Source organism: Heptranchias perlo, chromosome 24, assembly GCF_035084215.1.
Source record: "Heptranchias perlo isolate sHepPer1 chromosome 24, sHepPer1.hap1, whole genome shotgun sequence".
NCBI classification, from domain to species: domain Eukaryota; kingdom Metazoa; phylum Chordata; class Chondrichthyes; order Hexanchiformes; family Hexanchidae; genus Heptranchias; species Heptranchias perlo.
In genome coordinates, this window is record NC_090348.1 from 41,305,639 (window position 1) to 41,333,519 (window position 27,881).

The 27,881-nt window shown below is 41.5% G+C and overlaps 1 protein-coding gene across 2 annotated transcripts in view; it reads left to right on the top strand.

Annotated features, from left to right (window-relative positions):
- The window catches only part of mkln1 (muskelin 1, intracellular mediator containing kelch motifs), a 133,944-nt gene that overhangs the window by 60,130 nt on the left and 45,933 nt on the right, over positions 1-27,881 (top strand). For both annotated transcript variants that reach the window (XM_068005164.1, XM_068005165.1), the window contains one exon: positions 6,963-7,075. In XM_068005164.1, coding sequence (XP_067861265.1) covers positions 6,963-7,075 — 113 coding nt within the window. The remainder of the gene's footprint in view (positions 1-6,962; positions 7,076-27,881) is intronic.

The following is a 27,881-nucleotide window of genomic DNA, read 5'->3' on the forward strand; positions in this document are numbered from 1 at the left end:
AAATCAGCTCTGGAATGTCCAAACTACAGCTGGTGGGCAATATTCAGCCTGCAAATCTGTGCACTTCAGTCTCTCTTTGTACTCATTCCTTCCTCAGCCGCTTTCTTTTGTTTGAAATTTGTGGGCTTGAAGGTTTGTTTGGTTCTAATCTTGTTGCTGCTCCCTTGTTGATCCTAAATCTGAAGAGTAACGACTGGTAGTATTGGCAGCTTGAGAAACTGAATGTAAATGGGAACATTCCTTTAAACTTTTTGTATGTGGTCCATGATGCTTCACTGTCTGAACCCAAGTAGTCCCAAAAGACAAGAAGTTTGGACACTCCTGAATCAACTGATTATATTAGAAGCTACAGCCTTTCACAATTGCAGATATGAATTTAGTGGATTGTCCAAAAATCCAAGAATAGAAAGCCCAAATGAGTCAAAACCTGAACTCTGTTTTCTTCTGGTTTCTTCCCTCTTTGTTTCTGCTGTTGCACATATTTTCCTGCCTTACTGATCTCATTATTTTTGTTCTTGTTGATGCCTTAGACTAACTTCATGTATCCTAAGGAATGAATAAGAGCTGCCATAGTTGGGATTTGTATATGAACATTGTGCACACTTCAACTTGCTGAGCTGTCTTATACAGGATAAATCAGACTTCTGTATAATCTGATGGATTTATTGTTATTTTGGTGGATAAAGTACACTACGATGGTTTTTGAGAACTGACTGCATAGAAGTGCATGTAAGTAACGGGTCTTCAGTGAAAAAGAAAAACTGGAAATCAGAAACTAAAACGGGTGATGTTTGAAGGAACGTTACACTCAAAACTTTAACCTGTCTTTCCTCTTCGTAGATACTTACATGGAATAATAGATGGTCCTCTTACAATCATAAAATCAAACAGTGCAGAAGGAGGTCATTCGGCCCATCGCGCCTAGCTGGCTCTTTGAAAGAGCTGTCCAATTAGTCCCACTCTCCTGCTTTTTCCCCATAGCTCTGCAATTTTTTCCTCCTCAAGTATATATCCTGTTCCTTTTTTAAAGTTACTGTTGAATCCGCTTGCATCACCCTTTCAGGCAGTGCGTTCCAGATCATCATAACTCGCTGTGTAAAACAAAAAAAAATTCTCATCTCCGCCCTGGATTTTTTGCCAATTATTTTAAATCTGTGTTTTCTGGTTACTGACCCTCCTGCTAGTGGGAACAGTTTCTCCCTATCTACTCTTAACAAAACTCCTCAATTTCAAATGCCTCTATTAAATCTCCCCTTATCCTCCTTTGATGATACAAAGATGGGAGGGAAAGTAGAGAGTGAGGAGGACATAAAAAACCTACAAGGGGATATAGACAGGCTGGGTGAGTGGGCGGAGATTTGGCAGATGCAATACAATATTGGAAAATGTGAGGTTATGCACTTTGGCAGGAAAAATCAGAGAGCAAGTTATTATCTTAATGGCAAGAAACTGGAAAGTACTGCAGTACAAAGGGATCTGGGGGTCCTAGTGCAAGAAAATCAAAGTTAGTATGCAGTTGATCAAGAAGGCCAACGGAATGTTGGCGTTTATTGCTAGGGGGATAGAATATAAAAACGGAGGTATTGCTGCAGTTATATAAGGTATTGTTGAGACCGCACCTGGAATACCGCATACAGTTTTGGTGTCCATACTTAAGAAAAGATATACTTGCTCTGGAGGCAGTACAAAGAAGGTTCACTCGGTTAATCCCGGAGATGAGGGGGCGGACATATGAGGAGAGGTTGAGTAGATTGGGACTCTACTTATTGGAGTTCAAAAGAATGAGAGGTGATCTTATTGAAACATATAAGATTGTGAAGGGGCTTGATCGGGTGGATGCGGTGAGGATGTTCCCAAGGATGGGTGAAACTCGAACGAGGGGGCATAATCTTAGAATAAGGGGCTGCTCTTTCAAAACTGAGATGAGGAGAAACTTCTTCACTCAGAGGGTAGTGGGTCTGTGGAATTTGCTGCCCCAGGAAGCTGTGGAAGCTACATCATTAAATAAATTTAAAACAGAAATAGACAGTTTCCTGGAAGTAAAGGGAATTAGGGGTTACGGGGAACGGGCAGGAAATTGGGCATGAATTTAGATTTGAGGTTAGGATCAGATCAGCCATGATCTTACTGAATGGCGGAGCAGGCTCGAGGGGCCGATTGGCCTACTCCTGCTCCTATTTCTTAGGTTCTTTGTTCTTAAAGAGAACAATCCCAGCTTCTCTAGTCTCCACAAAACTGAATTCTTTACTCTCTCATATCATTCTGGTGTATCTCCTCTGCACCCTCTCAAAGGCCTTGGTATCCTTTCTGAAGTGTGGTGCCCAGAATTGGACGCCATACTCTAGTTGAGGTCTAACCAGTGATTTCTAAAGGTTTACCATGACTTCCTTGCTTTTGTACTCTATGCCTCTATTTAAAAAAGCACATGGGGTCCTTGGCTTTATAACAGCTTTATCAACTTGCCCTGCCAGTGTCAAAGATTTGTGTATGTGAACCCCAGGTATTTTTGTTCCTGCACCCCCTTTAAAATTGTACCATGTAGGTTATAATGCCTTTCCTCATTTTTCCTTCCAGAATGTATCACTTTGCTCTTCTGCGTTAAATTTAATCTGCCACATTTCTGCCCATTTCACAGTCTGTCGATGTCCTCCTGAAGTCTGCTACTCTCTGTTTGTTGTTGACTGGAACTATACGCAGTACTCCAGGTGTGGCATCACAAGGCACTGTAAAGCTTTGCCATAATCGTGGGGACTTGATCTTATCTGATTTGACAATATAACTGAGCATCCTGTTCACTTTGTTCATTGCTGCCTCACATTGTTTCGGCATGGCAAAGAATGTTGGCCAGGACATTCAGAGTAGTCCTCACTCTTCCAAAAATATCATGGGATCTTGGATGTCCACCAGAACTGTGAAGACAGGTCATCAATTTAACATCTCATATGAAGAACCACATCTCTGACAATGCAGCACTCACTCGGTACTGCATCAGCTAGATTAGGTGTTCAAACTAATGATATTAGGCTTCAATTAGCATCTTTTTTTTCAAAAAAACTCCAGAGATATCTTCATAGGCTAATTTTGGGCTTAAGAATATTTGTGCGGTCTCCTGAGCTGCCTCAGTGATGTGGCATGGCACTTCAAAGTGGCTCTATTGATCAAAATGTGACCCAGCATTTTAGACCAATTTGAACCAGATAAAATCACTGGCGACTGATCTTATGTGGCCATGCGGCAAAAATCAGGAGACTGCTGATCATTGATCAGCAAATAGCAATGATGAGATTAGAGAGACCTCCTTGGTTTACATAATCTCATTGCCTCTGTTTCACTCTTGAGCAGTTGAAACTATAGTCAAGCTTTGGAGAAGTAAGAGGAACAAATGGCCCTGATTTTTAAAAAAAAATTAAATCCTCGTACTTATTTTACCTTTTTTTGAGAATTGTGCTTATTACAGTAAGGGATATATTTTGTTGGGTTCCTGCATTTGCAATCTTGTCAAATACAGCAGATGTATTTTTCAAGTTGAAATTTCCCTATTGGATGTTTATAATTGTAGATGTAGAATGATACAGAACATTTATTGCTGTCCTGGGAATTTGAGTAGGAAAGTTTGAAGTGGATGCAATTCCTGTTCTCATCTCTCTCAATAATCTCCACTATGTTCTTATGAACTTCAATAGAACTTTTTAAGCCAGTGTATGACACTTTATGGCAAGCAAAAGTCTTTAAGGGTTTGGATCAGTGCAAAAAGCAATAGAGTAATTTGGATGCTGAGTCACTCAAAGTATACTCAAGAGCTTTGAGACAACCTTTAGCAGTTACTCTTGTACTGCTTTGATTTAACACTGGCTGTGGTGTACCTAGTTTGGTGCGAAGCCAATTTTACAATTTCCCATGCATGCTGAGACCTCTCTAGACTGACATCCAAATGAGCTAGGTTATTCTTGGGCAGAGCCCAGCGTGGGAATTAGGCTTTAACTAGGGTCTGCTGGCTCTGTCTCTTGCTCTACAGGTAGCAAATCAGTACCTGTAATTTCTGTAGTATGACAGCACTCTCAGATTGAAGTTACTTTTAGATGCTTCCTCACTACCACGCTCCAAATATAGGCACACAACCTTTTATTGCCAGCTTCTACTTTTTAAATTTCCTTTTCTGTGTCCCTGCTGTGCACATTTGCTCACTACGGTTGCTGTCCAAGAGCACTGCTAGTAAGAAGTACATGAAAATGGTCTGGGTCACTTACTGTCCAATTTTCCCCCCCTTGATCACCACTTTTTCAGATAATCTCTCCATCTTGCTATTTCTCTCTCTCCAACTTCCACAGCCTCTTCAAAACCTCTCTGACCTGTGGTCAAATGGAAATCATCTCCTTTTGCTCGTTGTCTGTTGTTCCTCTGAGGTGCCTTGGGATGCTCACGGTTGTTTGCGGTTGCATGTGGTTGTTCAGTGGAAATTGTGTACAAAATGCATCATTTTAAACTGGTATTGTACCTGGCAATGCAAAGGAACAAAATTTTGAGGTGATGTTGTAGCTCTGAATAAGAATTTGAATCACATCTTCAAGTAATATTTAGATAGTTACTTTCTATGGGCCATTCTTGGTGGACAGTTCGTGTATTTTGTTAGTGATTCGGGAAACGGTTACTGTTTCAGGAGGAACAAAATGATCCAGGACACTTACCCCATCCTAGAATGAAGTCTTGGTGGGGTGAGGGAGGAGATGGAGGAAAATGACACAAAGTTGACTTTCTTCAATGCAAGTTGTTGAATTGGGCTCATTTGTGATATACTCCATTGTTGGAAAGCCTGTTAGCATTCACTGTCCAGGTTCACACAAGAAGTTAGATTCACATTGCGCCATTAATGTAATAAATCAGCTGAACACGCTTCAGAGGATGAATGTATTACTGCTCGCCATCCAATCGATCAGAGCTGATTGAATGCATCGTCGAAAAGATGGGTTTTGAGAAGGCAGAGAAGTTCAGTGGAGGGATTTGAGATGGGGGTTCCAGAGAGCAGGGGTAAAGCTCTACTATTGATGGCTATTGATCAAAGGGAGGATGGGATGCTGGGGAGGCCAGAGTCGATGCACTATACTGGTTTGCAGGGCTGGAGAAGATTGCAGAGCTAAGGAGGGGCGAGGACTTATAAATGATGAGAATTTCAAATTTGCTGTGATGAGACACCAGGAGCAATGGCACATGATGGGTCAGTGGGACTGGATGCCGGCATCAGGCTTTTGGGCACATTGGAGTTTGTGGTGAGTGGAGCTTGGGAGGCAAGCAAGGAGGATGTTGGAGAATGAAGAATGGCCATTTGGGTGAAACACAGGCCAGCTGATGATGTCTATGGAATTGTATGCCAGGATGACTCAATGCCTTCACCACAGGAGGGAAGAAAATAGGCAGATGGAAAATGAAAAATAGTACTGGAACTGCTTGGTGCAAGAGAATTCAGTACTGTTTAAAGAATAACTTGGGAGGAAATGGACAGAATAGTGAAGTTTTAGAAAAACGGTTGCAGGTGATCCCAAAATGAATTGACATTCAGCCTGGACAGGGAAAAAAAGTAGTGTCTGCTGACCTTTTGAGTTTGGCTTAGTCCTCCAAAAGGAAGTGAGGGTTGTGCCAGATTTGTGTTCAATAAGGCTGTTGTGATGTTATGGTTTCAGTGAACTGTGAGAATTTATGAACACAGAAGGCCCTCTCTAAGTTGAAACACTAGGAGTCTGTTATTGAAGGGTAATTGGAGTTGACAAACTATCATAACCTTATTTAAAAATACAATGATACCCAAGTGTGTGCTCTCTCTCTCTCTCTCTCTCTCTCTCTCTCTCTCTCTCGTTTGCTTGCTAAGAAAAACAAAAACATCATGTGAAAAGGATCAAATAAATTGGCTTTTGACTTTTAATTGAAAAACTTGTTAAGAGGTGACTTTTTTTACCCCTTCTGAAATAAAGAGCTGAAGTCAAAGAACAGGAGCATTTTTCTGGAAGTCTTGAAAATTTACGTGGCTAAACTTGTTTTAATCCCCCTCTGCTGCACAAACAATGTTACGGTACAGTTATTTTTAGATGTAGTGTTACTGTTCACATTTGGATGGTATTTTTTCTCTCCTTTTAGGCTGGCTAGCCTGTTTCTGAACATTCATTCTAAAGTGGTAGCTTGTATTTTCAAGGGGAATGGAGCTTTACTTTGCAGTAATCCAACATTATTTGATAGATTTTGCTTTTTTTTGTTTCAGTAATATTTGTGAAGAGATTAAGATTTTCATAGGGAAGAGTCAGTACTCTTCAATGTTCCATCGACTGGTTGCCATTTTAGCTGCCATTGCTTTCATTACTTCTGCTGTTTTATAGGGATTCACCTTGCCAATGAGATGGTTGTATTCGGATTCCTCACAGCCCCTCTCAGCAATATAGAACTGAAACTGAGTAAACAAATGCAATTTAATTTTTCCTTAACTTGATCCACATTCCTGCAGATGAACCAAGTTTAAGGATTTAAAGCCACATTTTTTTCATCGGCTTGGATTACATATTAAAGTACATTTCCATACATTACACAAAGACCGTGCTATACTACCGTAGTGATCCTTAAACATGCACGGCTTTGTGTAACTTCCTGTTTTTGCATTCCCTTTTCTTTAGTATAAACCATTGCACTGGAAACTTAGGCTTCTTTAATCAGTTTCTTCCCCCTCAATAAATAATGTTAGTCAGTTGTTGGAAAGTAACTATAGAAAATAACATTTTGTAATCCAATAAATTTGATGCTGTCACTTTGAGATTAACACTCAAATCCTGAAGTTTATAAACAGTCAAAATCTACAAGTTTGCCGTTCAGATAACATCCCCAGAATAATGGTGGTTGGCCAGTATTGAGAGACTGGTTTGCAGAAATTTAAGTGAAAAATTCCAGTGGAAAATCTCTGAACAATGGCTGCTTTTTCTTTGCAGAAACAGTATATTTATTTGGTGGTTGGGATGGAACACAGGATTTGGCAGATTTCTGGGCGTACAGTGTTAAAGAAAACCAGTGGACTTGTATATCTAGAGATACTGAGAAAGAGGTAAGTGTTTTGTATTGGAAAATGATGCTGGCGTAGCAGATGAGTAGAATGAAGGTTTAGCTGGTAATTGAAAGTGTGATCCAGAGGTTCCCAAATTGTGGGTTGAACCCCACTAGCGGTGGTACAACAAGATTATCGGGGAGGGGGTGGTTGTAATTCACTGACAGGTCACACCTGCAATTTGTATTTTCTCCATTGGTGGCGCTGTAGCAGTCTCATGAACACTCGGTGATTCCCAACGATGCTCTTTCCAAAACTCAGGCATCCCCTGCAAACAGTTCCAGCTTACAGGTATTTTCAATACTCAGTTTAAATGTGTTTCGTTCAGTTTAAATAAAAAAACCTTTTGGTTTGTACCTCCTGTGGAGCATAAATTTCTAGTTGTAAGTACTCATGAGCCTTAGGGTCCCCATTGCCATAGAGAAATAAATAAATAGCAGCAAGTCGGTGTCTCAGCTTCAAAAATTGCTTAAAAGATTCTTGTCCTGATTTCTGCAGCTCTGTGCAGAGCCATTTTTTTTCATCCCCGCATCCAAGTCCTCATGAGCTCCCCGTGATGTTAAGAGGGAATAGATAAATTGCCTTCCTTTCAAAATTTGCCTTGACATCAAAAATTACTTTATTGCCCAATGCTCTGCACCTTTCTGGGAAGTTTATTTTGCCCTGTTTGGATTTCGAGTTGCTGCTTTCTTGGAGTTATCTTGAATTGAAAAATAAATTAATCATGGGATCAGCACTTATTGATCCTGGATGTTAGCACAAAACATTTTAAAGTTATATTTTACCTCCTCCAAAGCAACTCAATAGATTCAGTACTCCCTGTTCCACCCTCAAACACCCTGACCACAGATCCATTCAAGTTCAGTCTGTAGGATTGTTCATGCACGTCCCCAACCCAAGGAGAGGAGAGGCCTGCAGTTTTTCTTTTGTGAAGTTGTTTACGCCGTCATAGTGGCCGGGAAATACCTCCGATCTGCTCCTGCTTCACTGTTGTTTACACAAGCAAACACCGCACTTCCAGTAAAGCAACACCAGCAAGGGAGAGCAGATCTGAGGAGTTTTCCTGCTAGTGAGTTCTGATGATTGGATTTCATGTTAAAACCCAAAAATGTGAGTGTGGAATTAAAACAGCTGGAATGACAAAACTGCTGACGTGTTCTGGATTACCAGTTAAATCTACACTAATTATGCAAAAATACTGTTTCCTAGAGAGAGGGAGTTTGTGTAGGACATGAATCTCCAAAGGGGAGCTCAGCAAAAAAAAAGTTTGGGAACCTCTAGTACAACCTAAACAAGGATTCAGATACCATTCTAAACCTTGAAAGCAAAGTTTGAGCAGTTCCTATAACTCTCCTGAAACTAGAGATGAGAATCTACACTTCAATGGACTGATAATTCATGTTTGGGACATTTTTGTTCATCTATTTACTTCTAAGGTTTAATAGTGCAGCTTTGTTTCTTTATCTAAACAAAATGCTTGCTGTGTCTAGTGCTGATGTATAAAAGCATCCTTCTCCTCACTGGTAAGTGAAGAATTACCAGCAGTAGAAAGATTTTATTTAGGTTATATTTGTGTTTCTAAATCATCAACTGGCTGATGAGAGAAGTTCAGTGATGGTTGCGAAACAATATTGAATGTCTTTGTGACACCTGTAAACCTGCAGTTGATTGTGGAGAAGTTTGTTCAGTAAATGTTTATACAAACAGCATACAGTCTGCGTTGTGTTACATGATAGTTGTGTATTAAGGGGTTGAGAAAATGCTTGAACTGCAAGAACAAAGCTTGATGTATTACTGTCTTGAAGCACACTCCAGAGAGTGGTGTTCTCTGTAATGTTAAGCTTGTATTTTATAGGTTTTTGTCTTTTGCCAGCAGGGAAGTCATGGCAGGCTTCTGTGATCATGACTTGAATGCAGAAGGTGCTGCACCATACAGTTTGAACAGTGTTGGTATTGAGGGTTATTCCACTGCATTTGGAAATGGCTACCAGTTACAATAATGAAACATGACCATATTTTAATGTGGCTCTAAATTGCAGAGTGAATAACTAGAATCAAAATACTTACTGATGAGGCAACTGCCTTTTAGTTTTCATTGAAAAAATATAGAATGAGTCCCATGTAATACAAGGTGAATTTGACTTACTTGCCATAAACCAGTGGCTCTGCCAATCAATGGTTGGTGACCTGAGAGAACCTTGGGGGAGGTTTTCCTCTGCACTCTGTTAGCCTGTTGATGAAGAAATTGTTTAGATTTTGCTGCACATAGCACAATCTGCCCCCTACGTCAAGATAGTTCTCAAACAAAAGATATTTTCTGTGATTTAAGTGGAGCCTGTTTTGGCAGGGGAGCATTTGGGGAACAGTGATCATAATATCATTAGGTTTAGAGTAGTTGTGGAAAAGGACAAGGAACAATCAGATGTGAAAGTACTTAACTGGAGAGGACTAATTTCAGTGAGTTAAAAAGGGATCTTGCCCAGTAGATTGGAATCAAAAATTGGTAGGAAAACATTAATTGAACAAGGGGTGGCCTTCAAGGAGGAGTTGGTTCGTGTATAGAGTAGACACGTTCCCATGAGAGGGAAAGGAAGGCCATCCAAAGCTAGAGCTCCCTGGATGACTGAAGATATGCCAAAAGTAAGTTCATAATACAGTAGAGAACCAAGCTGAATACAAAGTATAAAGATCTAAAAAAGGGAATAAGGGGGAGGGGGGCAAGGAGAGTATGAGAATAGATTAGCGGCTAACATATAAAAGGGAACCCAAAAGTTTGTTGTAAACATGTAAATACTGGAAGGGTGGAACCAACAAAAAAGATGTTCTTGTGGAGGCAGAGGGCATGGCTGAGGTACTAAATGAATATTTCGCATCTGTCTTCACTAGAGAAGAGGATGCTGCCATTGCAGCAGTAAGGGAAGAGGTAGTAGAGATATTGGATAGGATAAAAATAGATAAAGAGGAGGTACTTAAAAGATTGGCAGGACTCAAAGTAGAAAAGTCACCCGGTCCAGATGGGATGCATTCTAGGTTATTGAGGGAAGTTAGGGTGGAAATTGTGGCGGCTCCTTTAGATATGGAGACGGTGCTGGAGGACTGGACGGTTGCAAATGTTACACCTCTGCTCAAAAAGGGGGAGAGGGATAACCCCAGCAATTATAGGCCAGTCAGCCTAACGGTGGTGGGGAAACTTTTAGAGCCAATAATCCGGGACAAAATTGTCTTCAAAAGGTATAGGCTAATAAACGAAAGTCAGCATGGATTTGTTTAAGGAAAATAGTGTTTGACTAACTTGAGTTCTTTGAAGTAATGGAAAGGTTTGATGAGGGTAGTGCGATTGATGTGTTTATGGTCTTTCAAAAGACATCCAGTGAAGTACCACATAATAGTCTTGTTAGCAAAATTGAAGCCCATAGGATTAAAGGGACAGTGGCAGCTTAGATACAAAATTGGCTAGGGGGCAGAGAGTAGTGGTGAAGGGTTTGTTTTTCAGAGTGGAGGGAAGTATACAGTGGTATTTCCCAGGGGTTGGTATTAGGACCACTGCTCTTTTTGATATATATTAATGACCTGGACTTGGTTATGGAGGGTATGATTTCAAAGTTTGCAGATGTCACGAAACTCGGAAATGTAGTAAACAATATGAAGGATAATAATGGACTTGAGGAGGACATTGACAGACTGATGAAACGGGCAGACACATGGCAGATGAAATTTAATGCCAATAAGCATGAAGTGATACATTTTGGTAGGAAGAATGAGGAGAGGTAATATAAAAGAAATGGTATAATTTTAAAGGGGGTGCAGGAACAGGGAAACCTGGGGGTGCGCATACACAAATCGTTGAAGGTGGCAGGACAAGTTGAGTCGGCTTTTTTTAAAAAGCATATGGGATCCTAGACTTTATAAATAGAGGCATAGATTACAAGAAAGTTATGATAAACTTTTATAAAACACTGGTTAGGCCTCAACTGGATTATGATCCATTCTGGGCATCACACTTTAGGAAGGATGTCATGGCCTTAGAGAGGGTACAGCAGAGATTTACTGGAATGGTACCAGAGGTTGAACAATTCAGTTACGTGGAGAGACTGGAGAAGTTGGGGTTGTTCTCCTTGGAACAGAGACAGTTAAGGGAGATTTGATGCATTGAAACTATAGCACAGGAACAGGCCATTTGGCCCAACTGGTCTATGTTGGCGTTTATGCTCCATGTGAGCCTCCTCCCTATCAGGATACCCTACTATTCCTTTCTGCCTTGTGCTTATCGAGCTTCCCCTTAAATGCATCCCCTTAAATTCGCCTCAACTACTCCTTGTGGTGGCATGTTCCACGTTCTTACCACTCTTTGGGAAAAGTTTCTCCTGAGTTCCCTATTGGATATATTAGCGACTGTTTTATAACTTCTTGTTTTGGACTCCCCTGCAAGTGGGAACATTTTCTCTGTCTACCCTATCAAACAGTATCATTATCTAAAAGACCTCGATCAGGTCACCCCTCAGCCTTCATTTTTCAAGAGAAAAGAGCCCCAGCCTGTTCAAACATTCCTGATAAGGATCGTCTCTGTTCTGATATCATCCTTGTGAATCTTTTTTGCACCCTCTCCAATGCCTCTATCCTTTCTATAATATGGAGACCAGAACTGTGCACAGTACTCCCAAGTGTGCTCTAACCAAGGATCTATACAAGTTTAACAGAACTTCTTTGCTTTTCAATTCTATCCCTCTAGAAATGAATCCTCGTGCTTGATTTGCTTTTTTTTATGGCCTTATTAACCTGCTTCACTACTTTGTGATTTGTGTATCCGTACCCCTAGATCCCTTTGCCCCTCTATCCTGTTTACCTTTATTATCCAAGCAGTATGTGGTCTCCTTATTTTTCCTACCAAAATGCACCAACTCTCACATATCTATATTGAAATTCATTTGCCAATTACATGCCCATTCTGCAAGTTTAATAATGTCCTCTTGTATTTTAACACATTCTTCTTTTGTATTAACTACACCCCCCCCCCCCCAATTTGGTGTCGTCTGCAAATTTTGAAATTGTATTTCTGATTCCTGAATCCAAATTGTCAATGTAAATTATGAACAATGGTCCCAGCACTGATCCCTGTGGTACACCACTTCATACCTTTTTGCCAGTCTGAGAAGCTACCCTTAATCCTGTTTTCTGTTTTGTAGCTAGCTTGCTGCTATTCTGCTACCTGTCTCCTGACTCCACATGCTCTGACCTTAACCATGAGTCTACAATACGATACCTCACTGAAGGCCTTTTGAAAATCCAGATATATTACATCTATTGCATTACCCTTATCTACTCTTTCTGTTACTACTTCAAAAAATTCATTAAGGTTGGTCAAGTATGACTTTCCCTTCTGACATCTGTGCTGATTATTATTTATATTTTCAGTCTCTTGATGTCTTTCTATTACATCTTTGAGTGAAGATTCAATTATTTTTCCTACCACTGACATTAAGCTAACTGGTCTATAGTTCCGTGGACTTGTTCCAGCTCCCTTTTTTAAATATAGGAATAACATTAGCTGTCTATCAGTTCTCTGGCACTTTCCATTTCCTAGTATTATATATATGAAATAATGCCCCTGCTATCCCCTCAACTTTTAATATTCACCGATGCAATCCATCCAGGGGTCTTATCCTCCTTCAATTTGATTTGTTGATCAATTATCTTCCCCGTTGATTATCTATCTGAAATGTTTTAATATCTTTTTCGACTTCTTCTAATGTCCTGCCCACCTTGTTAGTCTTCCTGGTAAATACGGAAGCAAAGTAACGATTCAATATTGCTGCCATTTCGCTGTCTTTACCTGTGAGTTTATCTTGTGCATCCCTTAGTGGCTCTATCTCTATTCTGATTTTTCTTTTTTGTTATTTGTGTCTGTCGGATACTGAACTATTTCTGTTTATATTCCTTGATAATTTAATCTTGTAATTTCTCTTTGCTTTCCTAACCTCCTCCATATTCCCTTTTGTCATCCTTTCCTTTATTGTCTGTGGTTTGAGTATGCTTTTTTCTTCAGTTTCAGTTTTACCCTTATCTCTTTATTCATCTGATGGTGTTTCATTATTGGCTAGTTTGTTTTTAGAGGAATATATTCCTCCTGATCTCTCTTGATCACTGGTTTAAATTATGTATTTCTTTGTCAACATTTTTTTCGAGTTTGCTCTCTCATCCACACTCATCCTCTCAATTTTTTTCCCAATCTGTTACTTTGGTCTTCAAGAGAGACTTAAGTAAGACATTCTATTAAACCTTATAGTATGATCACTATTGCCTAGATGTTCCCCTATACGTACTTCTCATATTCTAGTTCATTTCCCATTACTAGATCCAGCAATGATTCCTCTTTTGGGCTTCTCACATACTGGGTAAGAAAGGAGTCCTGTGTACACAGTAAAAACGCCATTCCCTTTTCTCCTTTCCCTACCTCCTTGCCAGTTTATTTAGGGGTAGTTGAAATCTCCCATTATTATTCAATGTTTTTTACTCATTTCATAGATTTATTTACCTATTTCTTCCTTCACATCTCTTCCACTATTAGGTGGTCTGTAGAATATCTATTAACGTGATTTATCCCTTATCTTTTGTCTCAATCCATATGGATTCTGTTTCTATTTTAATGTTACTTATGTCCCTTTTTTCTATTGCCATTAAGTTGTCTCTAATTAGTACAGCTACCCCACCCCCTTCCTTCCCTATCCTTTCTAAATACATTATATCCTGCAGTATTTAACTGCCAGTCCTGTTCCTTATGTAGCCACGTTTTAATAATCCCTATCGCATCTGGCTCCATGCGATGAATTATTGCCTCCAGTTCCCCCATTTTGTTTCGGGTGCTGTGCACATTGCTGTGGAAGCAATTTGACTTGTTTTTAGTGATCCCCTTCCTTTTGTTTTTAAGTCATTTTGCACTTATGTTCTATGACTGTATTTGTTCCCTGACTGTTACCCTTATTCCGTACCTTGGTCTGACCTTTTCTGTCATGTCCTATTTCCTTTCTCCTTCAGACTCTTGTCCTCTTCCCCAGATCCCTCCTCCTCCTCCTCCTCCTCCTCCTCCCACCCCCCAATCACCAGCTGTGCTAGTTTAAAGTCCCATTGACAGTCTTATTTATCCTTTCCACTAAGATACTGGTCCCATTCCGGTTCAGGTTGAGCTCATCCCAGCGGTACAGCTCCTTCCTGTTCCAGAATTGGTGTCAGTATCCCATGAAATGGCATCCCCTCTTCCCACACCTGTCTTTCAGCCACACATTCACTTTTCTGATCTGTTTATCCCTATTCCAGTCAGCACCTGGCTTGGTTAGTAATCCTGAGATTGCGACCCTGAGGTCCTGCTTTTCAATTTAGTTCCTATCTTCTGATGTTCCCATAGCCGGAATCCTCCCTTTTCTTCCCTGTGTCATTGGTCCCAACATGGACGACGACAATTGTATCTTCCCCCTCCCTTTCCAAGTTCCTCTCTAATTGCTCAGATATCATTTACTCTTGCACCAGGTAGGTATCGCACCCTTCTGGACTCTGTCGCGACTGCAGAAGACACTATCTATCCTCCTAATTATAGAATCCCCTATGACTACAACCTTTCTATTCTGTTCCCTCTGCCTCCCCCCCCCCCCCCCCCCCCCCCCCCCAAACTTTTGGCCTGCCTCCTGCTCCATGGTGTCATGGTTAGCATTCTGACTGTCCATCCCACAGCCTACATCTTTATCCTTACAGATAGAAAGTACATTAGACCTGTTGGTTTGTACCAGTGTCTGCAGGACCTCCTTCTCTACCTCCTATTGGTTCCCCTTCCCCTGCTGAGCTATGTGTCAGTGTCTCCAACTCACTCCAGTTCAAGGACTCTGAGCTGGAGTGACTCAAAGCAGTCACAACTCCTGCAGACGTGGCAATCCAGGACAGACTCCCACATACCACAGTCCCAACACACAGCCTGCATGGTCATTTCTAGTTATTTATTTATTACTAATTTAATTCTAGAACTAAAAGACCTAAGGACTAGATTATATATAGTAGATGGATTTTAGCTTGATTTTTTTCAATTAATTTGTAAGTGTGTGTGTGTGTGTGGTCGGTAACCAGAGGGCCACAAGCCAGGGCCAACATGAGGACATGTTTTGTTATGCAGCGAGTTGTAATGATCTAGAATGCACTGCCTGAAAGGGTGGTAGAAGCAGATTCAATAGTACCTTTCAAAAAGGAATTAGATACATGCATGAAGGGAAAACATTACAGGCTATGGGGAAAGAGCAGGGGAATGGGACTAATTGGATAGCTTTCAAAGAGCCGGCACAAGCACAGTGGGCCGAATGGCCGCCTCCTGTGCTGTACCTTCTATGATACTGTGATAAGTAAGAAAATGAATTTTGAATTTTTCCCACCGTGCTATTACTTTCCAGTTCTATTGCTAATCTATTTGTTGCATTATTGCACAAGGGAGGATCATTTTAAATGCATTGTAATAATATATTCTGCAGACTTGGAAAAATGCTTTGTCCTTGTTTTTAAAAAAAAAATGAATCTGCTGTCATTTGTTTGACTTTTTATTCATCACTGTTAGTTTCTTCCAATGAAAACAGGGAGCCTGTGAGCACATGCTCAGAAACTTAGCCAGACTGGTTTTCTTTCTCTCTACCCTCCCCGATTTTAAAAAAAAGTGACTGGCAGATGAGCTTGTGGGATTAGTTTTCTTTTTAAAATCCATTTTAAAACCTGTCCCCAGCTTGACAAATTCTACATTGCAGAAACTTGAGTGTAAGAGTGAATGTTTGCAATAGTTCAGTACTCTGGCAAGCTCTTGAGTGCTGCTGTTACGGGAGTTCAGGGAGGAACTTCTCTTGAGATGACTGTGGCAAACTGAAACTGCTTCTGAGGGGACTGTGGGCGCCATCACCAGATTGTTTCAATTAGTTGTGTATTACTGACCACTTACAGGATTAATACACATCAGAGATCTGGTCTATGAAGTGATGTCAAAATGTTAGAAAACCCTGTACTGTACCATGTGGTTAGCTCATGTTACACAGGCTCCCACTCTTCAGTGAATGAGAAAAATTAGTGTTTCCACTGCTGTCGTCTGTGGTCTATGTGAAAGTTTTGCATCTCTAAGCTCTTGTGAGGCCTTTATGGTTGTGGTTTATTCTTGGAAAAAAATGGCACTGTTGTAATTGCAAGTACAATTCACCGTGCCTAATTTCCACTGTGACTAACTGTCTCAAGTGTCTTGACTTGTGGCATGCCATTTCCTATCAAAGATAATTGCTGACAGGCCACACGCCTGTATAGTCATATCTTCCAACCTGACTTGACTGATGCAGTGAACGTGTTGGACTGATTCAGGCAAATATCGAAAGGAGAAAGTGAGTCTCGAGATTTTATAACTCAAAACTATAATCTTTCCATTTGGTCCCGAGGTAGCAGTCCGAACAGAAGTTATGGGCATGCTCCTTCGAGAATTCCTTCAGCAGCTCTCCCAAAAAATGTGACTCATTCCTATGCTGTTTGTGCATGCGTCCAGTCTGCGACATACGAGATTGTGCAATGCAACTTTACCAGTGATGATAGAGAATTGTTCTGAGCCATGGAGTTTCAGAAGCCCTAATATAAGCCCTTAGTTCTCCTCATAATCGAACCCTTCGAGCCCTGTTACATTCTGGTGAATCTGCGCTGCACTCCTTCCAAGGCCAATATACTTCCCCACAATGGATGTTGAACTAATGGGTCTATAATTTCCTGGTTTCTCTCTCTCTCTCTCTCTCTCTCTCTTGCCTTTCTTAAATCATTCGCAATTTTCCAATCTAAAGGGACAATTTCTGAATTGAGAGAGCTTTGGAAGATTGTGGCTAAAGCATCTGAAATTTCCCCACCTACTTCCTTTAAAAATCCTGGGGTGGAAACAATCAGGTCCTGGGGATTTATCAGTCTTTAGTGCCATTATTTTTTCTAATACGTTTTCTTGCTCACATTAGTGAGTTCTAGTCCTTCGCTCATTATTAGTTTCCCTGGAATGTCGGGTATATTATCCTCTTCCTCTACTGTGAAGGCTGATACAAAGTAAATGTTCAACAAGTCTGCCATTTCCTTATTTTCATTTGCAATATTACCTGCATCTGTTTTAAAGGGCTCACATTGTCCCTAACTACCCTTTTTCCTCTAACATGTAAAAACTTTGTGTTAATCTTGATACCGCTCTCGAGTTTCTTTTCGTATTCCCTTTGTGCAGCCCTTATTCTTTTTTTGTCTTCCTTTGCTGTTCTTTATACTTTTCCTAGTCCTCTGGATCTTCACTATGCTTTGCATTTTGTATGCTTTTTCCTTCAGTTTTATGTTATCTCTCAGCTCTTGACCATGGCTGTTTTATTTGGTAATCCGAGCTCTTGCCTGTTATGGGTATATATTGGTCTTGTATTAAACTGAATTCTTTTTTGAATACCTTGCACTGTTCATCTGCAGATTTACCTGATAAGTTTTGACCAGTTTCCTGTTGTCAGTCCCTGTCTCATCCCATTAAAGTTAGCTATACCAAATCTAGAATCTTAGAAACTGCCTCGTTTCTCCTTTTCCAACCTAACATTGAATTCGATCATACTATGATCACTGATAGATAAATGTTCACATCGTAATATCATAGGTACGGCACAGACTGAGGCCATTTGGCCCATCGTGCCTGTGCTTTGTCTTTGAAAGAGCTATCCCCTGCTTATTTCCCATAGTCCTGTAATTTTTTTTCCCTTCAAGTATTTATCCAATTCCCTTTTGAAAGTTACTACTGAATCTGCTTCCATGACCCTTTCAGGCAGTGCGTTCCAGATCATCATAACTCGCTGCATTTTTTACAAAAAAGTTGCCTCGTGTTGTCTCTGGCTCTTTTGCCGATCACCTTAAATCTATATCCTCTGGTTACCGACCCTGGTCACTGGAAACAGTTTCTCCTTATTTACTCTATCAAAACCGTTCATGATTTTGAGCACCTCTATTAAATCTCCCCATAACCACCTCTGTTCTAAGGAGAACAACCCTAGCTTGTCCAATCTTTCCACATAACTGAAGTCTCTCATCCCTGATGGCATTCTAGTAAATCTCTTCTGCACCCTCTTTAAGGCCCAGAATCGAACACTAGTACAGCTGAAGCCTAACCAGTGTGTTATAAAGATTTAGCATAACTTCCTTGCTATTGTACTCTATGCCTCTAAATAAAGCCCAGAATCCTGTGTGCTTTTTCAACAGCCTTTCCAACTTGTCCTGCCACCTTCAAAGATTTGTGTATGTGCACCCCAGATCTCTCTAGCACCCCTTTTAAAATTGTACCATTTTGTTTATATTGCCTCTCCTCATTCTTCCTACCAAAATGTATCACATCACACTTCTCATACTGTTAGATTATTAACTAAGTCTAGCTCATTACTCATTACTGAATCTAGTACAACCTGCCTTGCTGGTTTTGGAACATATTGCTCCAGAAAACTATCTTGAATATGCACAAGAAATTCACTACCTTTCTGACTTGAGCTACTTTGCTCTTCCCCATGTATATGAAAATTGAAGTCGCCCATTAAAACAATTCTGCTTTTGCTCCAAGCCCCTCTCATCTCTGAATTAGTACATTCTGCCACTTCATTGCTGCTGTCAGGAGGCCTGCAGACAACTCCCATTGCAGTTTTAAGTCCTCTCTTATTCCTTAATTCTAACCATAGAGTCTCTGCTGATTGCTTTTCTGTACCTATATCTTCTCTTACTAATGTTGTAATAGTATCTTTAATCAATAAGGCTTACCCCGCCTCCTCTTGCAGTTTTCCTATCCTTTCTAAAGACCTTATAACCTGGAATATTTAACTCCCAATCATGACCAGCTTTCAGCCATGTCTCCGGTATGGCCAACATGTCATATACTCTGAGCTGTATTTGAGCCTCTGATTCACTCAATTTATTTTTTGTACTCTGCGCATTAGTGTATAAAACTCTCATTTGGGGATGAGGCCCTAACCTGTCGTCCTGCCCTAATGCTGTCTCTTTCACCAGTGTTGTGTGGCACTACCACCGTGCTAAATGGGATAGATTCAGAACAGATCTAGCAGCTCAAAACTGGGCATCCATGAGGCGCTGTGGGCTATCAGCAGCAGCAGAATTGTATTCCAGCACACTCTAACCTCATGGCCCAGCATAGTCCTCACTGTACCATTACCAACAAGCCAGGGGATCAACCCTGGTTCAATGAGGAGTGTAGAAGAGCATGCTAGGAGCAGCACCAGGCATACCTAAAAATGAGGTACCAACCTGGTGAAGCTACAACTCAGGACTACATGCATGCTAAACAGCGGAAGCAACATGCTACAGACAGAGCTAAGCGATTCCACAACCAACAGATCAGATCAAAGCTCTGCAGTCCTGCCACATCCAGTCGTGAATGGTGGTGGACAATTAAACAACTAACGGGAGGAGGAAGCTCTGCAAACATCCCCATTCTCAATGATGGCGAAGTCCAGCACGGGAGTGCAAAAGACAAGGCTGAAGCGTTTGCAACCGTCTTCAGCCAGAAGTGCCGAGTGGATGATCCATCTCGGCCTCCTCCCAATCTCCCCACCATCACAGAAGCGAGTCTTCAGCCAATTCGATTCACGCCACGTGATATCAAGAAACGGCTGAGTGCACTGGATACAGCAAAGGCTATGGGCCCTGACAACATCCCGGCTGTCGTGCTGAAGACTTGTGCTCCAGAATTAGCTGCGCCTCTAGCCAAGCTGTTCCAGTACAGCTACAACACTGGCATCTACCCAACAATATGGAAAATTGCCCAGGTATGTCCTGTCCACAAAAAGCAGGACAAATCCAATCCGGCCAATTACCGCCCCATCAGTCCACTCTCAATCATCAGCAAAGTGATGGAAGGTGTCGTCGACAGTGCTATCAAGCGGCACTTACTCACCAATAACCTGCTCACCGATGCTCAGTTTGGGTTCTGCCAGGACCACTCTGCTCCAGACCTCATTACAGCTTTGGTCCAAACATGGACAAAAGAGCTGAATTCGAGAGGCCAGGGGAGAGTGACTGCCCTTGACAGCAAGGCAGCATTTGACAGAGTGTGGCACCAAGGAGCTCGAGTAAAATTGAAACCAATGGGAATCAGGGGGAATACTCTCCAGTGGCTGGAGTCAAACCTAACACAAAGGAAGATGGTAGTGGTTGTTAGAGGCCAATCATCTCAGCCCCAGGGCATTGCTGCAGGAGTTCCTCAGGGCAGTGTCCTGGGCCCAACCATCTTCAGCTGCTTCATCAATGACCTTCCCTCCAGCATAAGGTCAGAAATGGGGATGTTCGCCGATGATTGCAGTGTTCAGCTCCATTCGCAACCCCTCAGATAATGAAGCATTCCGTGCCCACATGCAGCAAGACCTGGACAACATCCAGGCTTGGGCTGATAAGTGGCAAGTAACATTCGCGCCAGGCAATGACCATCTCCAACAACAGTGTCTAACCACCTCCCCTTTACATTAATGGCATTACCATCGCCAAATCTCCCACCATCAACATCCTGGTGGTCACCATTGACCAGAAACTTAACTGGGCCAGCCATATAAATACTGTGGCTACAAGAGCAGGTCAGAGGCTGGGTATTCTGAGGCGAGTGACTCACCTCCTGACTCCCCAAAGCCTTTCCACCATCTACAAGGCACAAGTCAGGAGTGTGATGGAATACTCTCCACTTGCCTGGATGAGTGCAGCTCCAACACCACTCGACACCATCCAGGACAAAGCAACCTGCTTGATTGGCACCCCATCCACCACCCTAAACATTCACTCCCTTCACCACCGACTCAGTGGCTGCAGTGTGTACCATCCATAGGATGCACTGCAGCAACTCCAAGGCTTCTTCGACAGCACCTCCCAAACCCGTGACATCTACCACCTAGAAGGACAAGAGCAGCAGGTATATGGGAACACCACCACCTGCACGTCCCCCTCCAAGTCACACACCATCCCGACTTGGAAATATATCGCCGTTCCTTCATCGTCGCTGGGTCAAAATCCTGGAACTCCCTTCCTAACAGCACTGTGGGAGAACCTTCACCACACGGACTGCAGCGGTTCAAGAAGGCGGCTCACCACCACCTTCTCAAGGGCAATTAGGGATGGGCAATAAATGCTGGCCTCGCCAGTGACTCCCACATCCCGTGAACGAATAAAAAAAAATTCACAAGTTTCTTATTTGTCACTCCTGCTTGGGCAAGGACAGTGCTGTTTTTCTGATGAGACATTAAACCGAGGCCCCGTCTGTCCTCATGTGGATGTAAAAAATCCCATGGCACTATTTTGAAGAATAGCAGTGAAATTCTCCCTGGTGTCCTGGCCGATAGTTATCCCTCAACCAACATCATTAAAACAGATTATCTGGTCATTATCGCAATGTTTGTGGGATCTTGCTGTGCTCAACTTGCTGCCGTACTTTCTACATTATAACAGTGATTACACTTTAGAAGTACTTCATTGGCTATAAAGCACTTTGGGATGTCCTGAGGTCATGAAAGGTGTATATAAATGCAAGTTCTTTCTTAGTTCTTTACTTTTCACTTGGGTCATTGGAATGCTACATTTGCCTCTTGAAATTAAGATCAAGGCTGCAGGAGAAAGAAGGACGAAGATTATCAAATTTCTCTTTGCAATAGCTGCAAACAGACCTCGTAATATTACCACAATGTCGGGCATGCCTACCTCATTTGTTCCGTGATGTTGGGGCACAGTTGTGCTAATTTACAAATATTTCAACTTACTCAGACAGACTTTTAGCCAAGTTTGGCAGCAATTCTTGTTTTATGTCTGTGAGTTTGGCCTAGACTAGCTGAGTATGGTAGGGGCACAGTTCTGGTCGTCCTCTGAGAATGGTTGGCTGGACAAGATTCTAATGCATGGGCCCAGCCAGTGAATCTTGGCAGATTATTTGACTGTATTGGGCATCACAGATGAGCACAATTTTTACATGCATTTTCCAGCAGAGGTCAGTGGTTAGCATTAGTAGCAAGGTTCCCTCTTTTTTTCTCCCCCACCCAACCAAAATTCCTCTTCTAATGGTGAGGAACATGGAGGCTATTTATGGAACCCCCAACTTGGCTTAGATCAGACAACGAATTGGAGATTGAATCTGGATCTTGCCTGTTTTGTATGCTCAGTAGAACATTTGTTATTTGTAAAATCTTATGGAAGGAAGTTGCACACAGATTTGTGTGGTTTGGGGCATTGTAGTGCATATTTGTAGGTTAAATAAGTAGCTTTTTTCCATTGTGGGCGCTGACTCTGGACTGAGTGGGTGGCATTTGAGGGAGAAATTAGTTTATCTCAGCCTTGGTTAGTGACCTGTTTTTTCAATTTTTAAAGCCATCTTTATAGAAAAGCACTGTTCACATGTTCGCATACCTCAGGCAGTTCTACACAACCTAATGAATTTAAACCAGGGATTTGAAGGATTATTCTGAGTACCTCTGTGTTTGTGTAACTCCCATTTGAAGTATTTTTGGAGCAGATTTTGTGAAAATAAAAAAAACCTATTCTTTTGAAGTTGAAGAGTGAAAGCACATTTCTGCATTTTGGATTGTAGGATAATTATTTCAAAAGCTTGGCTGCCTTCTGTCCCAGTGGTGCTAGATTTTAGTATACGAAAGAGCTTTTCGGATCCTTTTGATCAAGAACTTCAGGGCGGACAATTAGCTTTGCCAGCTTGAAATCCTGGATCATCTTACACCACACAGGTAGATAGAGGAGCACTTAATTTCCAGTGTTTTCTTGGCACCATTCACAAACAGTTAAATTGTTTGATGTCAGTCGATGGCAGCAGCAACTGAGGCCTGTGAATTTTTAAAGAAACTTAGGCATTACTTTTACCCTTTCCCCCTCCTGTCCTGAAGGTGCTGACTCTGTTTTGGCAGGCTGTGGTTCTGTAGATGCTGGCAGCCCAATGGTATCGTACCCATTCCAGTGGGGAGTGCCCCCCCTGCCCCCCAAAACAATCATTTTGAGGTCATCCAATTTTTTAGGTCGGGACTTGGCCATACTTGCGTGAGCCTAGCTGGTGAGCATGCTGTTCAAACGAGCAGAGCTTTGTAGCTGAGCCTGACTCTGCCTTTACCAAATGTCCACATGCACACTTTTTTTCATCGGGCGTGCAGGTTGGAACAGGAGCTCTAGTTGATTTCTATCCCATCTCCCTCCCCATCCTAGGGGAGCTGAGGGCTGAAGTTGCATGTTATACCTCAACTGCAGGACTGATTGCGCAAACTAGGGATCGAATCTGGACTTGATGATCTGTTTGGCTCAGTGCTGCAGTGGCTGGGTACAGTTACCCACAAAGTCATCGGGGAATCTGCAGCTTTTCAATTTAACTGGTAATGTTTATATTGCTTGGGCACCACCATCAGGCCTAAATTGCTAATAACTATGCTTCAGATGTTGGCAAAAAAGGATTGTTGGCTTAAAAAATGCCTGTATGCAGTTGTTCATAGTTCCTACACAAGTTGCAATTAATAACAACTTGCATTTCTGTAGCGCCTTTAACATAGTAAAATGTCCCCAGGTGCTTCAAAGGAGTTTTATCAAACAAAATTTGACAGAGCCGTATAAGGAGATATTAGGACAGGTGATCAGAGGTAGGTTTTAAGGAGCCTCTTAAAGGAGGAGAGAGAGACAGAGGTTTAAGGAAACATGGCAGCTAATCTGCACACAGCATGGTCCCACAAGCGATAATGACCAAATAATCTATTTTAGTGATGTTGGTTGAGGGATAATCATTGGCCAGGACACTTACCTAATTTAAGTCCTGGCCCAAAAAAACCTTGATTTCATGTTTTTTATAATTATTTTCAATTTGTTTTTCCATTCCATGATCGCACTAGAGTATTAGTGACTGACATAACTGCAGCCTTATTGAGAAATAGTATGCAGCTGTGTAGTGTGAAATTCCTAATACAGGATGTATAGCAAGTATAGTGTCCTTATTTAATTTTTTCTGGTCTTTTTTAAAACTATCTGTACAGTATTCCAGAACTTGAATTTGGATTATTCCAATATAGAATTTTCTTGTGTTGAGCACAACATATAAAGCATAAATAATTTGTTGAAATTTAATATTTAGTTTGTGACCATCTGAAGTTTAACTTTAGATGTTTTTACGTCTCCAATAGACAGACCTGTAAGATAACACAAACTGCACTTAACCTAAATCATTTTGACGCTGCTGAGTTTTTAAAAAGCTTTTTTTCCCTCCCATTCTTCCCCTTCTCTCCCCTCGTTAAACTCTTTCTGTACTTGTACAATGGGTTGTGAAGCAATACAGGTAACAGTGTAAAATGCAGTGATTTGGTTTTTTCTCTTCCCTCCCCTTCAAGTCTTTTTTTCAAATAGCAGTCTGTGCCTGTGAATATGATCACCTTGTCGTAGCAACGACTCAAACCAATCATGCTGGCCATAAGTGACCTTGTTTCACTATGTTCTTTGTAAGTACAGGTCTGTCTTTGTGATTCTGTGAAACATTAACAGCAAATTGCCTACATGATTCTTTTGCACAAGAATGTTGCGAGCGCTGAATACAAGTGTACTACTTAGTCTGCTTCCAAATTGGCTAGCACTGTTTTTTCTGTCTTGTTTCTCCTCCCCCCCGCCCCCCACCCCCTTTCCAGTGGTGGGACTCGAGCTGAAAACTAGCTCAGAATCTTCTCTGCTTGCTCCCAGATTTGGTGAAGTTAGCTTGGGCAGTCTCCATCCACTTCTTTGTCCTGGCCAATATTTATCCCTCAACCAACATCACTGAAAACAGATTATTTGATCATTATCTCATTGCTGTTCGTGGGGCCTTGTGCGCAATTTGGCTGCCATGTTTCTAACAGTGACTGCGCTTCAAAAACATTTCGTTGGCTGTGAAGCACATTGGGATGACCTGAGGTGGTGAAAGGCGCTATATAAATGCTGGTGTGTGAAATGGAAAAATTGACGCTGATGCAGTACAAATTTAAGGTTGGTATTGAAATGAGACTAGAGAAACTTTGTTCGGCAGCTGTCAACTATTCCCTGACCTGTGAGTGGTTATTGCCAAAAGCAAAAATATATTCCTTAGCACCAAGTCCCCTCACTTTGAACATAAAAGACCAACGGGTATAAATTTAGCCAAGTGTACCTGTAAGAATTTCAGTCAAGTGCAATGGTGGGATGTAATATTGTCATGTTAATTTGAATTGTGGAAAGATATCCAAGAGTACAGTAATAGACATTGTTCACTTAACTTTGGTTACATCTGATGAGCAATTTGAGCTATGTAGGATGGAAAGTAACTACCTGTGGTTACAGGTCTATCCCTGACCAGGGGCTGTTTGAGTTGATAAATTAAAGGCATTGCAATGTTAAATAAAAGCCCCCTCCCCACACCCAGTAACACATTGATGCTAGTAATAGGTAGGAGGGGGGGGGTAAGAGAGGAGGAGAGAATACTTGCCTAAAATTAGTGGAAGTATTTTTCGCTTGTGCTTTATCTATTGTGGTTGCCGTTTATAGATATAAATAGAGGATTCAGGATTTGCATCTGCAGTCTGTAAGCTAATTGCACATGCAAACTCAATGCATAAGTCACGTGCAACATTGAGATACCAGATCATGGGCATGTGTGGAAGTCTCTTATCCTATTCAGTTCAGATTAAGCACAATAATCATTTTTTCTAATTGATTAAGTTGCGATTGACTGTCTTTTGTCTGTCTAGATTTTAAAATTGATTTTGATCCTAGTATAGTGTGTGGAAATAATTCCTGACTGCTCGTTGTTCTATGGCTCATTCAACTATAAAGACATGCTTGCCACAAAGGTTGAATGTTTATATAAAAATTTTACTCGGGCCTCTACACATGCTTCGCAGACTTGTGCTATCCTAGGTCTTGCTATTATTAACCTCTTAAGTAATGAAATGACTTTCTTTTTTAAGAAAAACAAATAGATTTGCATTGTCTATGCTTTGTTTTTCAGAGCAAAGTTTGGAATATTTTCACATTAGTTGATATAGTTTTAATATATTTTGCACAAGCTGTGATATTCCACTCTGGAATATGTACTTTGGCTTGATGGGTTCTGGGAACACCACTTGCTAAGCAAGCACATGAAAATATTGGGAGTCACAGATGGACAGTGCAGCATGTGGAAAATATTCATCCTGGTTTTGTTATGGTGAGGGAATTGTTGGCCTGTAGTTTTATCTGCTGCCACCTAAGTCAGAATTGGACCCTCATATCCACAGTGTAGATGCTGTTTGGGCCTTGATCTGGACTGACACTTCAGTGCATTACTGAGGGAGTGTTGCATTGCTGGCATTGTCAAGGGCATTGCAGTTCACGTACGTGCACACGCACCCACACTTCTCGCCCTGTCGTTTGCGCTCTCTCCAGTGATCAGTCGTGGAAACCCTGATGTTTGCCCAATCCCCATTGCCTGAATTCAATGGTATAACCTTTATTGCCATCTTCGGTTGAGATCAGTCAACTCAGCACAGAACTTCCTGGTCAGAATCACTTAATGTCACACTTGGGGGAGTGGCACTGGTAGATTTTATTTTTGCTGATCAGTAACAAGTATGGGCTTACTTCAAATCTGAGAACAGTAGATCTTATGACTCAGATGATTTATTTAAGTCTCAAAGTTTGCATTATTTTCACTTTGCAGCTGCACTGGAGTAGTGAGTACTTGTATTCATAGAATCATAGAAGTTACAACATGGAAACAGGCCCTTCGGCCCAACATGACCATGTCGCCCAGTTTATGCCACTAAGCTAGTCCCAATTGCCTGCACTTGGCCCATATCCCTCTATACCCATCTTACCCATGTAACTGTCCAAATGCTTTTTAAAAGACAAAATTGTACCCGCCTCTACTACTGCCTCTGGCAGCTCGTTCCAGACACTCATCACCCTTTGAGTGAAAAAATTGCCCCTCTGGACCCTTTTGTATCTCTCCCCTCTCACCTTAAATCTATGCCCCCTCGTTATAGACTCCCCTACCTTTGGGAAAAGATTTTGACTATCGACCTTATCTATGCCCCTCATTATTTTATAGACTTCTATAAGATCACCCCTTAACCTCCTACTCTCCAGGGAAAAAAGTCCCAGTCTGTCTAACCTCTCCCTGTAAGTCAAACCATCAAGTCCCGGTAGCATCCTAGTAAATCTTTTCTGCACTCTTTCTAGTTTAATAATATCCTTTCTATAATAGGGTGACCAGAACTGTACACAGTATTCCAAGTGTGGCCTCACCAATGCCCTGTACAACTTCAACAAGACATCCCAACTCCTGCATTCAATGTTCTGACCAATGAAACCAAGCATGCTGAATGCCTTCTTCACCACCCTATCCACCTGTGACTCCACCTTCAAGGAGCTATGAATCTGTACTCCCAGATCTCTTTGTTCTATAACTCTCCCCAACGCCCTACCATTAACGGAGTAGGTCCTGGCCCGATTCGATCTACCAAAATGCATCACCTCACATTTATCTAAATTAAACTCCATCTGCCATTCATCGGCCCACTGGCCCAATTTATCAAGATCCCGTTGCAATCCTAGATAACCTTCTTCACTGTCCACAATGCCACCAATCTTGGTGTCATCTGCAAACTTACTAACCATGCCTCCTAAATTCTCATCCAAATCATTAATATAAATAACAAATAACAGCGGACCCAGCACCGATCCCTGAGGCACACCGCTGGACACAGGCATCCAGTTTGAAAAACAACCCTCTACAACCACCCTCTGTCTTCTGTCG